Here is a 16,879-nt window from a genome sequence, read left to right as displayed (position 1 = left end):
ACTTTCATGCAACACGCTAACAGTACTAGTGAGTTGACGCATGTTGACACTGCACTGACTGGAATATGCATAAAAAAAACAACACGCAAATAATGGATATATAGTTTGTTGCAATGCATTCTGGGATTGTCTTATCCTAGAAGCCTGTGATGCTGCGCTATATTTAGGCCAAATTTTCTTGTAAGGTGCTGTCATTGTTCGATGTGCTTTTGCAGGCGAAATACAGTAATTTCAATAGGAATCCACATGATCTGGAATTTTGAGTGAATGTGAAAGATTTTCCCAGTTAAGTTTCACAACGGGTTCAGTGGACACACAGATTCGGCTCGTTGACCAACAGAAAGCTGCTTGTATTAAGTGACTTTCTGCGTGAGCTGTGCTTCATACATTGCTACACTATTGACAATAAAAATGCCAAGAAAATCGCCAAAATGTTGCTAATGTCCACCTTAAGGCAGCATAATTATGCTGCTTACCTTTTAGTACAGGCTTCATTCAGTTTCTTTTTTGTTTTGTTCTCTACTATTCTGCACAAAGCAGGTTTTTTTTCACTCTCCATGTTAATCTCTTAATCTTCTGTGAGTTTTGCTGCCCTGTCACTATTGAACACATTGTGTTTGCGTTGTTTCAGCGGCGCTCTCTTGACCTGGATAAAGTGAGGTTTAACTGCGGAGTAACTGATGTGATGTTAACCCGAGCCTAAGGAACCTGCATCATATTGATTCTTACACACTTGAGCAGATTTGTACCGCAAGGCTTTTGGGGGATTGTGGAGCATCTGACAAGCATTCCAGCCTTTAGGACAAGCCCCTGCCACTCAGCAGCCAGTCATGTTCACACACTTCTTCCCATGTTCGCACACACAGAGAAGGTAATTTGGAAATGGGCCGCTGAGACTGACATGTCTGCACCACATGCATCTCCCCCGCCCTGCTCATGAAAAACCAGGCAGACAGAGGGGCTGTTGTGTGTGGGCTGCTCCCTGAAAACTCCCCCACCCCAACCGCAGCTCCAGAGCCTTTCTTTGCCAAACACAGCCTGCAGGTATGAGTGGTATCCGGTCCACTGGTCACTGAGTCCATCCAGCACAACCGTACCAGTGAATTCATATTTCATTTAATTACTATTCAGTTATTGGTGCAGCTAACGATTGCCAAGTACATTCAGTTTACTACTCTAAGAAGAGAAAGAGACTAGAGGGAGAAAGATGGAGGGCTAGGACAGGCCGAATGGTATTTGGGCAGAATGAGATTTTAAACTTTAACAGAGGTTAAGGGGGGTACGGCAGTGGAAATTTGGTGTTGGTCAAGAAAATGGAGGAGGCATTGGGGAAGACCTTTAAAAAGCCAGAGAAAGAGTAGAAAAACAGACCCTTTCAGTAGCTGTAACTAGACCTGAATCCCCCTGCAAAAGGAACAGGCGAGAGAAAGAAAGAAATACACAGAGGTGAAGAGAAAGGCGATCCTTACGAGCAGAGATGCAGGCTCTTATCTGATGAGGAGCAGCTATCGTAAATATCCAGCTCTGCTTTTACAGGAAACACACATGCACATGTTGATCTGGAGAGAACTCGGTCAAAACTAAAACGATTCCCTGTATGGGATCGGATGTCTGATATACTACTAGGTGATGGGGATTAAAGAACAGAACAGCATATTGATTTATTCTGATTTTTATTCCCTTCTTGCAGGAAACAATAGCAGCCACATATTGTTTGCCATTTTCTTCAAGCTGTGGTATTTGAGTAATGGATGAAGCTCACAAAACCTGTCAAGAAAAGTATATTTCACAGTGGAGGCTATTTTTGTGTTGCAGTAAAGAAAATTCTTGCAAATGTGTACTATATGCTATATATATGTTATATATTTCTCTTTTTATTATTATTAATTGAAATTTTGGGGGTGAAATATTCCCCAGACACTTCTTCATAAGCTTCATCCAGTTGGTCTCACGATGAAGACCATGAATCATGATTTTTTTTGTGTGTGTGTGTGTGTGCAGAAACTATTTTGGGCGTGTGCAATTTGACAGCCATGTTATTTGTTGTCAGGATAAGCTGTGTTTTGAGGTTGTTTGAGGAGGAAGAACACGCACACACATATAAACATACACATCCACACCCGCGCAGATGGGCTCTTTTGTGGAGAGCTTTATCTAGGATCTGAGGCGTGTTTACTGCAGTTGTCTGACAGTGGCTCTCTAAGCCGCGGATGTGTATCTGAAGGAGTGTGCTTGCCTGGATGTTTGGGGGCTCAATGGCCATGACTGAGATCCAGGCCAGATGCGTGGGCACGCAACACCCGCCACTCCATCTGACGCCCAGCATCAACCCTCGCTCTCTCCGTCTTTGCCACAGGCGCTCCACGGGGAAGTGTACATATTTTTTGGCGTCATCGGCAGGATGAAAGCCTCGCGTGTAAAGATGGCAGAAGTGTCCTGCTGATGTCCTAGTGCCTTCCGCCTCTCTTTGTTCATCTCGGGCCAGATGTGTTGTCTCCCTGTTGTTGGTCTGGGTGTGCGAGGCAGGTCTCCCTTTGTTTGCTGCCCAATCCGCCATCCTCTCCCTTTCTTTCCCCTGCTCTGCTCTCAGCTGGTGCCATTTGAACATCTGCTCCCAGAGAATTGCCACCAACCAGACAACGGCGACACACCATTTTCTAAAAAGCCATGCTGGCATAAAATAAAAAGAGGAAGGTTCTCTCACACCTCACAGTGAGCTGTGCCAGCCAGCTGAGACTGACCCTGAGGGGGCTTGACTGTACGGATAAGCCTCTGGCCTCCTGTTAGGGCGTCTGACACCTCTGACTGACCTAGTTTAGGCGGCATTATTGTCACCCGTCCATTCACCAAACTAATCCTGCTTATTGAATCCTCTCTTTGAGACTCAGCCCAATTAAAAGTGAACGTCGTGAGCTTGTTTGGCAGGTGACATTGATGTATATATGGATGTGTAAATTTTTCTCAGGGGTAGACGGCACGCAAGCTGTCTTTGGTAAATAGTCGTAATATATACATATGTGACCCTGGACCAGTCATAAAGGTCAAATTTTTGTAATTGAGATTTATACATCATCTGAAAGCTGAATAAGTAAGCTTGAAAATCTGGAATCTGAGGGTGCAAAACAAATGCAAATATTGAGAAAATCGCCTTTAAAGTTGTCCAAATGAAGTTCTGATGTGTTTACAGTAGGAAATTTACAAAATATCTTCATGGAACATGACGAGGGTTGAGAACCAGAAAGGCGTAAGTGACATTTCACCAATTTTACAGGAGAGCCAAAACAAAAATTTGACCATAGTTTGATCTGACTTTGTGTATAAAAGAAAAATCAATCATTTTGACCCATTCTATGTATTGTTGGCTATTTCTACAAATATGCCCGTGCTAGTTATGACTGGTTTTGTGGTCCAAGGTCACATATCCACTTATGCAAGCTCAAAAGCAGCTTGATTTGAGCAAGACGGAAGGGAGCTAGCTGAAATTGAGAGTCTAATTTGTTTCCTGCTTTACAGCTCTGTGCTCAGGGACTCACGTTGTTCCTCCATACACAATGATTTGCGATTGATGAATCCCCTTGACACTTCAGCTGCACCATATCCTGGCCCGCTGTCCCACGGTGACCGTCTTCGCACCTCTGATTGGTCCCTAGCTGCGGTCTCCCGAGGTAACAGCGCAGGCCGTATGGCAGGTGTGCTGCGGGTGTTGTCTGGTGGCGAGCTCCTTGACTGATTTTGTTATCACAAGGGATGAGGATAATGAAAGGCTTGGGTGTTTTTGTATGTGTATGTGCGTGTGAGATTACACCCTCCGAGAGGCCTCAGCCTGCTATTTTGCCCAGGAGGTAGCACTGGCAGTGCTGGTTGACTTAATGCTGAGAGATTAGGCCTCTCCGCAGAGGTAATTGCTCACAGCACGCTCTATTAAAGACAAAAGGAAGGAAAACTGCTGTCTGCAGCAACAGCTAATTTATTATGTACTGTCCAGCTACGTCTTCATAGCAGAGTGACTGTATAGCCACGTGACCGTGCTGGTACCAGCTCCATTGTGAAATATGAAATATGAAAGTTCTGGTTTAATTAGTGTAGTGTTTGCTCACGGAAGCGTCTTTGACAGTGTCACAAAAACATGATGAGTTTTCTTCCTGGAAAAACATGTTTTACATGTGTTTACTGAATGCTTTTTCCCGTCCGTGCTTGAGGGTCGGTTCCCAACACTCCTAATGGCTCGTAAAAACACCACAACGTACTAAACTGTGCTCACCAACGCAGTAGAGTGCGGTTCAAATGTCTGAATACACAATGAAAGTCTGGCAAATAAACCAGAAGTTTTTGGACTTTGCAAAGAGGTTTTGACATGAAATGAAAGAGAAATATTTAGGTTTTCCTGCAAGTTTAGGTCACTGCTCAAATTTATGACGTTTACCAAGTTAGCATTACCACAAAAGGGTCAGATTTCCATCCATTAAAGCACAAGCTCTTGGGAACATTCATTTATCATGCATGATCTTCATTAAAGTGTGAAATTTGAGTGCTGCTCAAATCAAAAAGTCATGCACACTTTTCACTCAGATTGTGCACTGATATTACTTGTTATATATTATAGTTTTTTTTTTTTTTTTAAGTAAAATTTTAGATTTTGGCATTTTTATTAGGAGGGGTATTCATTTTTATTTATTAGTTTTAGTTATTTTACTACAAGTTACACTAAACGTACTATAAATGAAAAATGTTGCCACAGTAACTAGTTGAAATAAAATTTGTAGGTTTTAGTTTTAATTATGATCAAATTGTGAAATAACAGTATGAAAATGTCTTGTTTATTGATTTTGTATATGTGTGTGGATGTGGCTGTGTGGCATAGCGGAAAGAAAGTGGGAGCGGGTAGATAGCAAGATCAATAGCTCAGCATTCTAAGCGTGCACATTTCTCTTCATGCCTATCTTTTTTCACTGCAAGCAAGGAAGCCATTGTCCCCACTTGTTATTTCCAAGCTGCTTTTCTTTTCCGTCCTCAGCAAGCGCTGGAGCTTTTTTAACTGTGTGAAATTACCAGCTAGCACAATGCCCTTGGTGTAAAGAGACGTAATCAGCGTCACTCTTAAACTTTATTTAACAAGTCATTCATCTTTGTTTTGCCTCCAAAAACACGCTCGTGAAAGAAGGTGCTGCTTAACAGCACATGAAACGGTGCCATAAAAAGGCTGAAAGCAAATGGCGACCAGCCACTCTCTCTTTCTCTCTCTCTCTCTCTCTCTCTCTCTCTTTTTCTCTCTCTCGTCAGTTGTGATGCTTTCTCTCATTCTCTTAACTGATCCTTATTCTTCTTTCGATTGCTCTCTTTCAGTTACCTAAAGCCGGTGGGTAGGATTAGGGTTTTTTCTGACCCTCTGCTCAACCCTTCACCTCTGGATGAGCAGGCCTTTCACCAGGACTTAACTACTTGAACCTTTTGATCTGCCTGTGCATCTTCTTTCAGATTGCCCGTGTCTTAGGAAGCCTAAGGCTGACTTTGTGTTATACAGTGTATAAACGGAATGGGAATTATTTAAGTCATTTGTTATGCAAGTGTACTCTTTACAACCTAACACAGTAAAAAGAAACTGTTGCTACTGGCAGATTGAGGTTACTCTAGTTTGCTAGCTCAGCAGCTGGGGTGTGAGTGGGTCCAAACCCTCCCAGAGGGACGGTTTGCATGCTGGACTGGAAAGGAGATTGGATTTGTGGGTGCATAGGTCAGTTTGTGGGGGTGGTGGCCTGGGGATCCAACCTGACCTCTGAAACCTTCATCATCCTACTTGTGTCACATATGGAGTATCTCGCTGTCCTACTTCTCTGTTTATCATTTATCTAGCTAGCTAGCTAGGAAGCAGACCTGGAAACCAACACTCACCACAATCACAATCATGACATTTTTTAGATTATATCTAGCCTACATCCCCATCTGACATTCCTGTACGGTAGATATCTGCTTCTGGAAGCCAGTTCATAAAGCCAGCTTATCTCCAGCTGGTGTGGATTGGCGCTCTTTGGTTAACTACTTGGGCTGAACCCAGTCACATATTTTTGCATTTGCTTAAATCCCTTATTCTGGCACGTTTTTGAATCACCCCGACACGACGCCGAAGACCGCTGTTCCCAGCTCATTATATACAGAGGCTGAAGGACTCTTCCTACGCGCAGCTTCTTATGTATGTTTATAATATCTGCATATCAAAGATCAACAGCATTGTCTGTAAAATTCTCAGCCACAGTAATCCGTTGACAAAGAGCGCTCGGCTAGCCAAAAATTCTCCCACTCTTTCTGCCATTGCGGCAGCTAACCACATGTGACCCGCGGAAGGACCCTGCCCGCACCCCTCATTGTAATTGGCCGTGTGATTATGTGTGCGTGTGTGTTAACAGGCTCTCCCTCAGCACCCTGCTGTTCCCATTTGCTGGTTACAGCCATAAACTGGGCAAGCCCTGGTTGTTTTAACAGCACATGTGTTGATGAGCACTCTTTGGCTTTCTCGCATAAGAAGCACCCAATTAGACTCAAGGCAGAAGTCTCTGGAACTGTGTGAGTATGCATGCACAAGTGTGTGTATTTGTATATATGATTTTTTTCGCTTGTTTATAAAATGTTGAAATGACCTTGCTATTTGGAGGTGTGTTGCGCTTGTTTATGATTTTCATCAAAGCACTGCAGCTTGGGAAGCGTAGTCAGGCACATTCTCCAATTGACATCTTTTCACCTATTCATCCTCTATAATCCCACCATTCTTTTTCTCTTCTCTGCTGGTTTTCATGGTTGATTGTTGACCTTCCCTTATTATGCTATAGTAAGACTGGGAACTCAGTAACCAATGGTGTTGCTGTATTTTATTGTACGCTACTTATAAGCCCACATGCATTATCCACACAGAAAATATTGCATTTTAATGTGAAACCCACGACTGTATGCATCACAACTTTCAATCATTCGTTTAACGCTTGTTTTTTTAAAAAAAGCGAGTGTGTGTATGCGCATACACTAAGGTTAGCTCGTTTTTTAAACACTACCCTCCAAAGTACGCTCTCCGCACACTTCCGTCTGCACCATTAACATCGCTGTGGCATGAATCATTGTAAATCGAATAGTGCACTTTGTGCGGGAATGAAACACGGCTGTCTCCGGATCATAATGGCGGAATTATAGCTCTCCCCCCATCATCACGCACGCGCTGAAGTCATCCCAAACCCAATTAAGGAGAATCCGTCTTCATTTGCTGGGTTTTGGAGGCTGACAGGCAGAGTGTCAGAGACGTGCTTTGGGTTGTTTTCTTTTTGAGCCTAGGTGGGGGCCCGGCTCGCGGGGTGATCGATCACAGGAAGCAGGCCAGGTATTGAAGGGTGTTGTTGCGGAAGGGGCGAAGACCTTAGATAACATCATCATTAGCCAGCAGACTGACACTTATGTGCGCATCATTACAGGCATCATTGCAGATGGAGTGTATCATCACGAGTATAATGGTTTCGATTTTTTTCTTTTTACTTATTGTGGTTTTCAATTTCACTTTTGTTTTAATGGGGCTTTTATTTGATTTGATTTGATTTATTTTATTTTATTTTACAAAAAATAGCACCTTACTGAATATAATAGCTTCATAATGGCAACATTTAAGTTCAAAGTTTTATTTGTCAAATTCATAGCACCAGCTGCAGTACTTGTGGACAATGAAATACACCTATAAATGTGTCATTGCTGCTACATTTAGCTGTAAATTGTGACTACCATCACTCTGGCATCTCTAAGGCATTTATGATTCAGCAGCAAGCATTGCATCCGCTCAGATCTTATGCCAGTCGGCCCACTCCAGAAAACAGCTAGTCCCTGGATTTGTTTTTGAAGTACATGGCACAGAATGTTTGAAATGAAAGTTTTGTTTGTGGCTGTTTACATAAACTAAACAAAACTCTGATTCTGCTTTTGTTGCTTTACAAATTTTCAAGAAACTGGCTGTACCATTATTTGCTCTGTCCACATAGCTGTTTGCTATTTTAATGTTTTTTTTTTTTACTTTGTAACATAGTGCACATTTGTAGTTTCAGTTTAGCTTTTGTTTTTAGCAAGCTCACATTTTTATTTTAGGTAGCAAAAATATTTTTAGCTTCTATTTTTTTGTCTTCATATGGTAGTGACAATATCCTCGATCAACACACGCCTGCATTTTTCTGTCTATGAAAAAAAAAAAAAGCACACACAAAGAGGACTATGACCTGCTGTACTCTGGAGAGAAAAGAAAGGAAATGAGTGCTGAGAGGGAGGAAAGAGAAGCGAGATGAAGTAGAATGAGATGTGTGATGATCTGAGAGGAAACGAGAGGGAGATAGATTGAGGAGGTGAATGTAAGAGGAGAGAGAAAATGCAATTGGTGTTTATGGATTTGGTCTCTTTTTATTTCTGTGGCAACAAGGAATGTCTTGTAAGGAGGGAGAAAGAGCAAGCGTGAGAGAGGCTGAACAGAGAGCTGAGGCATCAGAGAGCTCCAGCAGTTTTTGATTGTTGCTGAAATATTGGCATGTGCAGACCTAGGGTGTTTGGTAATGAAGTTTAAACCTAGCTCCCTCAGATTGATCATTCAGCACATCACCTCCAGGCTTACCTTTAGCACTCAGTGAGACATCAAATATTTAAACACTCATAATTATTAATGGCATTTATGATAGATCACCCACCTTTATCACTGTTTAATTAATTTGTTGCCACATCAATCAATTTAAATCAAAAGTTAACATTAAACAGCATTTTTTAGATTTATTTTTACAGACATTCTGTCTCAAAAAAATTTTTGTTAAACAAATTATTTTTGATAACGATTACTTTGTGTTCAGTAGCTAATATGCAGAACTTTCTTACTTCTTCGTTCTTTACTTTTACAGTGGTAACTGAATATTTGTATAGTATTCATATTTAATATTAGTATGTGTAATAGTGTAAAACTTGAAACAAGTTGGTCTGAATTTGCATTAGAAGGTAAATCATTTAAAATGTGGATTTTAAAGCATTATTGTGCCCTATTTTGCAGCCAGATTACACACTCCCGTGTTGGATTTCACATGTTGCTCTGTCAGCACCCTCAAAATACGACACAAAACGCTTTAAATCACAAAAGAGATCCTTGACTCGCTAAAAAACAGGTGTGTTGCTAATTCTGTGCGCGCCTAAGCTATTGTGAATCTATTTCCTGTTCGAGCGGCGTCGGAGCATAGTCTGTCTCTCTCATGTTAGGCCAGCCAGAAGTCCCAGGTGTACGGGTATAAGTCTATCTCTTTCTTCAACCGTTTTCTTGTTCCTCTTCTCTCTCTTTCTTTATCTGTTCCTCACCACTGAGGGACCATCTCTGCTTCATTTCACATGTCGCCTGAAGGGGAAAAGGGCTGCGGAAAAGAGAAGCTAGCTACGGAGCGAGAAAATGAAAAGATAGAGGGAGCAAAAAGAGAGAAGGGGAGGCAGAGATTGAGAGAGCGAGGGATACTGGAGGCATTGTTCCACTCCAAGAGACACAAACAGTCTCAAGCTTTCTGGTATTCAACCCGCAGCTCCTGTGTGTGTGTGTGTGTGTGTGTGTGTGTGTTTCCAAAATGTTATAATTCTACAGGCAGAACAGAAGAAGGGATAAAATGACACTAAAAGATCAGTCTGATAGAAAATAGGCCAGAACGTCATCTCTCTCTCTCTCTCTCATTTTCTTTTCTTTTATTTTCAGACTCTCACGCTCTCTCTCTCATCCATTTCTCATGCATTTTTTCTCCATCATCTTTTTACAATTTCTTCTCTGTCTGTATTTCTATCTACATACATAAGTGCTGATGTTCAGGCCTACTGTTTGCATGAGTGGTTTTAATGATGCGCATGCAGGGCTCAACAATAAGAATGGCCCAGGGCCATTTCAACCCAGTTGATGGATAAGGCCACTGCTGCGTTTACACTGCATCCTATGTTTGCAGCAAACTTTAAACTCATTGCAAACTTAATTTGGTTTCCTGTGATGTATTTTGAATTGTGCTGGTTTAAATGCCACCATGGAAAAGTTGTTTTGCTGTCTATCATAGGCGGTGTATTTATGAAAATGATTTGTGATTGTTATGGATATATCAGTTTAATCAGATGAACAAATTAGACAATTTATTGTAACTTTTCTAAATAAATGTTTAATGACGTATTTTAAAATAACAACAAGAGATATTATTATTATGTACTCACCACAAAATTTGTTTGTATATTATTAGTAGTAGTGCCGTAGTATTGTTTTATTTGTAGTATTTATTATTATTATTTTTTTTTTTTAAAAGATACAAATTAACAAAGGCACTGTTGTATTAGTATCATTGATATACTCATGTACACTCAAAGTTTTAAATATTTTCTATTTTCACTTTAAGTACAATTTTTAGTAATTTGTGTTTTTGTTATTATTATTATTTAATATGTCTATATAGTTTTTAATTCACTTTTCTTTATTAGCTTTAGTTTATTTAGTTTTAGTTCAATTTCATTTAGTATAGTGAAAGCCTTGGCAACATCCTGAAATAAAAGTTAAAAGTTTATGTATATTTTTTATTTTAGTTAATGATTATTTGGTTTTAAGTATTGATTTTTTTGTTTTTGTTTGTTTGTTTATTTTATTAAATTTAATTTTTTATGGTTTTAGATTTATTTAACAATAATTTGAATATTTCTTTTAGAAATGATTTGTGGCATCTTAATGATAATTATACAACATCCACTTATTATTCAAGTGACCAACAATTTTCGTTTCCATTTTTCCATTTTCATCCAATGATAGACCGTATTAGTTATAATGAGCATTTAATCTCTAAAGGCGTCCAATCCGTTCATCCAGTTTGATGGAGCGTTTGTCATGTGTTAGTCAGTGAGCCCACCCTGCAGGGGGTCCATACAGCCACGCAAAAAAACTTCACAGTCCAACTTAACAGTTTTTTCTTTTTTATCATCTTATTTATCGCATGTCTTTTTTTCTCGACAATTCATTTCATATGCATCAAAGTCTGTGTATGTGCTCAGTTCTGTTACTGTGATGTGTCAACTGTTGTGTGTTCGCTTCTTGTGCATCTCTGAACCACACTAGACACTTATTTCTCTCTTAAACCATCAAATGGCACAAAAAAAACAAGCTAGAGGTATATCAGACAATGAGGCCTGATTCTATATGCTCATGTATGATTTATCCACACACTGTTCTTGTTGAGGCATGTGTCCTTCAGTTTTGTTTGTGCTCTCTGGTGTCCACTAAGGATCATGTAAACAGACAAAGAGAGAAGGAGAAAAGAGAGAGACAGACGGTTAGTGATTTCAGCAGCGCGGCTTTTCTTAAGCGTTCCTGTTAGCACTGAGGCACGGGCTGCTATCGATTAAAATATGAAAACCTAGAGGCCTGCATATGAGATCGGGGATGAGCAGGCAGCGGAGAGCAGTAGAACAGACAGGTTGCACACACACGAGCAGTGGCACAGGAAGTTGCTGATTAGGTTTGACCTGGTGTCAAGCAAAAATAAATAAATAAAAAATGCAGAAGAATGCTGTGCAAAATCACATGAAGAGAAGGGGGGGGGGGAATCAATGACTGACAAACAAGCGCCTTTAGTTTACTGCCATGGAATGATGAGGCTGTGGAAATAATACCCTCATCATTGACTCTACTGTGTTGCGCGCGTGTGTGTGTGTGTGTGTGTGGTGGGTGCTGCATGCTGTATTTAAAGCATAGAGCTCCATATGTGTGTGCAATGCAGTTGATTTTGCCTATTCCAAGGGGTTTGGAAGCTAATGAAACTCATAATTCTGACTGCACCATTTAATAGGATAAGAAGCATTCAAAGCTATTGTGAAATGCTGATAAACTCACACCTGTGCACTTTCTGTATTAATGCACAAGGTGATGTTGCTTAGCAACTACAAACCGCCCACAATTAGACTAATGAACACTCAGCGGAAAACTTTTTAATTTGTATTATTAATGCTAATCATTTATTTCACCTCACGTTGTGTCTAAGAAGGTCATTTGTAGAGTGTGGAGCTTTTTGTTGAGTTCTGTGTGCACAAATACTTTGTCGGACAGCTGATTGCTTCAATTTGTTATTGTTGTTTATCACAGCTCAACTGATGCACTAGCATGAGAGTACTCGTCCAACTCTCTTTTTTTTCTCACTGAAATAACAAATTCTTCGTTGTGTTTATGTGTTGATTTGTTTGTGCACTGGAACAATAGAGAAGATAACAATTCCCATCCTGCTATTTCAACAGCAGTTTCATCTCATCTTTCTGCTCTTGGATTTAATTGACAGCTGCACTGGATTATGTGCCGTGTTCAACTTCTTCATCTGCTCACACAAATCATTACAAGCGAGAGAGCGGGTCAATCTGTGTTTGATCTCCTCACGTGTGTGTGTGTGTGTGTGTGTGTGTGAAGCAGGCAGTATGGAAGGCTGATGGAGCAGGTTGGCATGAAACCATATAAAGAAATTTGGTTATCACAGAGAGAGAGGACGAACGAAAGCGGGATGTGAGAGGCGAAGAGATAGAGGAAATGAATTTTTAAAAAAGCTGCGAAACCAGGATTACACAGTGCCCTCTGCATACTCTCTTCCCTCAGTCCATTCAGCAGCTGAATTCCTCACCATAAAAGGCTTGTGTGCTTCAAGCCGTCTAAAGCTTTTTAGTATTATCAGTAGCACTTTACTTGAAGTGATTTTAGTGCTGTTGTACTGAACATCACTACAGCTGTGATTCAGCCATAGAGTAACAAAATAACAGGTTGCATTCTGTCTAAAATATGCATTACTTCATATTAATTTCTGTTTTATTGAACTCTTGTATGAAAGTAATATCACACTCACAATTGTGCTATAGTACTAAATATTATCTACCGCCAAATGCCAGACATTTCCTGCTCATGTAATATTGTTTAAAAAATACTTGTTGTATTACAATTGTAATACACCTTTTAATCAGCTGAATGTTCACATGAATAATTTCAGCTACTATCGAATACATTTTAAAGGTGTAAAAGTTGCCCTTCTAAAATGTATAATGTGTTAAAACAATTAACACCCAATTGATTGTGTAATATTATATAAAGCATTATACTTTATAATAATTTAACCATGAATATGTACGCAGTTATAATTTATTATAACTATGGTTACAATTATTTCTGAAAAGATTTAATGCAAAAACTGTGTTTAAAAACCAAACGATTACTAATACTAACATGTAATCTCATGATACTGATAGTTTGGGGGTTTTGATTTTTTTCTAGTGACTTATTTTTAAACCCTGATAATTAATTACAAAATTATAAAGAAATTCAAAATAACCATGTTTCCACATTTATTTAGCTGACTTATATAAATTATAGCACACTTTCTCCATGAAATTAAAATTTTTATGTGATTGAAAAATTTTAATATAAATTGCCTCTAAATTCAGTTCTAAATATACAAACTCAAACAACAACAAAAAATCTACAATATATTAAGGTAAATCAGTTAATTAAATAAATAGTTATCAACATTGCAATTACATCTGCTGTGATTAATTGATTGTGAAAGTTGTTTTTCAGCGGTTGAGCACTGTGACCAATCACAGCCGTGTCTGTTGTGTAATGAATGCAGTGGTGAATCAGAGGCCATTTAATGTGTATCTTTATATCAGTGTTCAGCCAAGAGTGAACACTTTATTGCTTTAGTCAGTTGGTCTGAGCACAGTAGATTCAACACACACACACACACACAGTGGTGTATCAGTGGCAGCACATAATGTTAATGGCACTTAATTTGTTGGTTGGGATGGGCAGGCTGGCTGGTGTGAGCCCTGCTCCCGGAGGATCAGCCTGTAATTGTGTTTCATATCTTAAATATATAAATAAAGCTTGCAATAATTACAAAATAATAATTCTCCCCTGCTCTTTCAGCATCTCTGTTTCTTTTTCTCTCACTATCATTCACACACACACACACACACACACACACACAGGGTTTTTTTTTTTTTTTGTTTTGTTTTTTGTCTGCATGTCCTTTGCCTTTCTCCTTTTCTCTTTCACAATGCAGTGTAATGTAAAGAGTCGAAGGTAATTAGAAGGCTGTGTCCAGGACTCCAAAGCCACACAAGGAAGCAGAGGTGACTTTGCTCACTGTCTCATGAGTGTGTCCAGACCCCTGACAGGGAGCTGAGAGCCAGTCAGTTTAATTACTTTTCACTCATTGCCCTCACCCTTTGCCTTTGACTGCTCTCAGATCAGGGGTCCTTGACCATGTCTGATAAGCTGTTATTATATGCTAAGTGGAGGCACTGAGCCCAGGTCAGGTTTTGGTCCTGGTTTGGGAAGGTGATTATGTGTGTGTGTGAGATTGGCTCCAGATACTGTAGATGTGAGTGAAGAAAAGAGTAAAGCTTTTTCACATAACAAGAAGACTGTGAAAATGTCAACAAGATGAAAACATTTTCAGATGAATAGCATGAAATATGAGCTTTTCTCTCACTATTCATCAGACTGCTTTACTACAGAATATCACTTTGTTAGCTGAAAAAAAAGTTTAATTTCAAGTCCTTTTGAAGTCTATACTCATGTTTTTGCCTTAATATTTTAAGTATGTGTGCTTGTGTGTGTGTGTGTGTGTGTGTGTGTGTGTGTGTATGCCCATACTAGAGTCCATTTGATAATGGCTGATTTGATGGTAAATGGATCTAAGATTAAGAGAAAGTGAATTTGGCAGCCAATGAAAGCAAGTGTGTGTGTTTGTTTTTATTTGTGTGAGAGAGTGGTTTCCTCGGCCTCACAACTCACCAATGCTGTGGCCTTAAAGACAATTGTGGGCTCTGTGCAACAACGTCCATGCGACCACAGCTAGTAGAGCAGAAACATCACAAACAGAATGCTTAAGCTGCAAACCATCATTCTTTGCTGTTTTTTGTTTGGTAGCAGTTGATGTTTTTTGTTCACGCTGCTTGCGTTTATGTTAATGCATGGATTTGATACACTTTGGTTTTGATTTGCAAGAAGAAAAATCACTCAAACTTGATTTTTAAAAAGAAGAAAAAAAATATTTACTTTTTCTTATTTACAGTAATGCCATTTCTTTTAAGTAGCTGCTCTGTTTGTTCTTTTCATTTGCGGTTGTTAGTTTTTTTTTTATTTTACTTTGGTTTAAAGTGGTTTTCTTTTCTTTAGGTTCTCCCATGCCATCCTCTCTCTCCAGTCCATCAGTCACTGAGCATTCCCATTCTCAACCACCTTCACCCAATCTCCATGACAACCAGAGTTCCGTCTTAAGTAATGCCACCACGCAGGCGGCGCAGGACTCTGATTCGGAAGAAGAGTACACGGCCGCTCTCTATAGACCCGTAACGCAGCCTGCCCTCAGCCACAGCTGTAATGGTAAGGTGACCATCCCTCTCTTTCTCTCTTTCTCTCTCTCTCTCGCTCTGTCCTGCTAGGTCTGTGAAGTAAGAAAAGCGTGAAGGCTGTGTGTTCCCAGTAAAAACCACTGGAGTAAACTGTATGCAGGCTTTGTCGGAGATTTTATTAGAGAATGTCACATCCAATCAGTGGTGTTCATCTTCTGGGTAGATTGGTGGGGGGGTTAACTGATATTTTGTGTAAAATGTTCATGGACCTCATATTGTGCTCGAAAACCAATTTTGCATGCTCAAAATCATTTTCAACTGAGAAGGGTTATTTAAACTGTAGATTTTATTGAACTTTGTATTAAATTAAAGGAATAGTTCACTCACAAATGAAAATTCTGTCATTGTTTACTCACTGCAGGTAAAACAAAAACTAAAAGTATAACCAAAAACTAAAATTATTTTATTTAAGATAGTTGCCAACATTTCTGGTCAGGTATTGCTGAAACTGCTCCTGTTACTCAGTGATTCAGAATGGAAAACAGACAAAATAAATATTTTTATATTTCTCTCTGATTCACTGTCACACAAAGCTCATCATAAAACATACAAAACCCATAAAATATTACAAATTACATTACTAGAATAGAATAGAGTGCTGCAGTTGTGACGTCAAAATCTGGAAGACTAATACGCTGTGGATTTCAGTATGGCTTTTTCAAAATATTACTTCTTAATCTTGAGAAATATAGGTTAAAAATAACCTATATTTTATCTTCAAGTCTTAAAAATAAAGGTTCTTTATTAGCATCAATGGTTATATGATGAAACCGTAAACATCTATGGAACCTTTCAAATGCAGAAAAGGTTCTTTATAGTCGAAAAAGGTTCTTTAGATTTCTAAAATGTTCTTCAAAATTGTTCTTTTAGGAACTGTTCACTGAAAGGTTCTTTGGGGAACAAAAATGGTTCCTTTATGGCATCACTGCAAAACCACCCTTTTGGAACCTTTATTTTAAGAGTGAAGGTCTGTGGTAAATTACACACAACCATACTGAAAATGCTCCATTTGAAGCAGTTATGTTAATTTTTCAAAACATATGTTTCTAATAAGGAACTACATAAGAACGTTTGGAGTGTGAGTGTGTGCGGTTTACGTTCATAACAAAAGTCCAAGTGAAATTATGTTTACCACAGACCTTATTTTACTCATGACTTGGAAAACCCCATGGTGAATCAGGCTTGGGTTTTGATATCATTGCTGCAGCACTCGATTAGGATAAATTATCGGAGTAAACCAGTCTGGCATTTGTGAGGGAAATGCTTGGATCAGATCAGAGCCGGACAGTGCCGCATCAGATTGTCATTGTGAGAAGAGCTCATTGGTCACTGCCAAAGCCACATCTGACTGCCTTTGATACTTCCAGACTTGTTAGATGTTATCAGAGGGTCGGCAGGGAGTTGGGTTGCTGGGGCTGTTAACACTCGCCCGCAG

General features: G+C 39.5%; 1 protein-coding gene across 19 annotated transcripts in view; it reads left to right on the top strand.

Annotated features, from left to right (window-relative positions):
- Positions 1–16,879, top strand: part of LOC131547855 (teneurin-3) — a 642,274-nt gene that overhangs the window by 500,614 nt on the left and 124,781 nt on the right. For 15 of the 19 annotated variants that reach the window (XM_058788591.1, XM_058788676.1, XM_058788667.1 and 12 more), the window contains one exon: positions 15,209–15,415. The exons of the other annotated variants lie outside the window; for them this stretch is intronic. In XM_058788591.1, the coding sequence (XP_058644574.1) occupies positions 15,209–15,415 (207 nt within the window). The remainder of the gene's footprint in view (positions 1–15,208; positions 15,416–16,879) is intronic. 19 annotated transcript variants of the gene reach the window in all.

Source organism: Onychostoma macrolepis, chromosome 01 (assembly GCF_012432095.1).
Source record: "Onychostoma macrolepis isolate SWU-2019 chromosome 01, ASM1243209v1, whole genome shotgun sequence".
In the NCBI taxonomy this organism is placed as follows: Eukaryota; Metazoa; Chordata; class Actinopteri; order Cypriniformes; family Cyprinidae; genus Onychostoma; species Onychostoma macrolepis.
The sequence above is the reverse complement of the archived record's forward strand: the minus strand, read 5'-3'. Positions and strand labels throughout refer to the sequence as shown.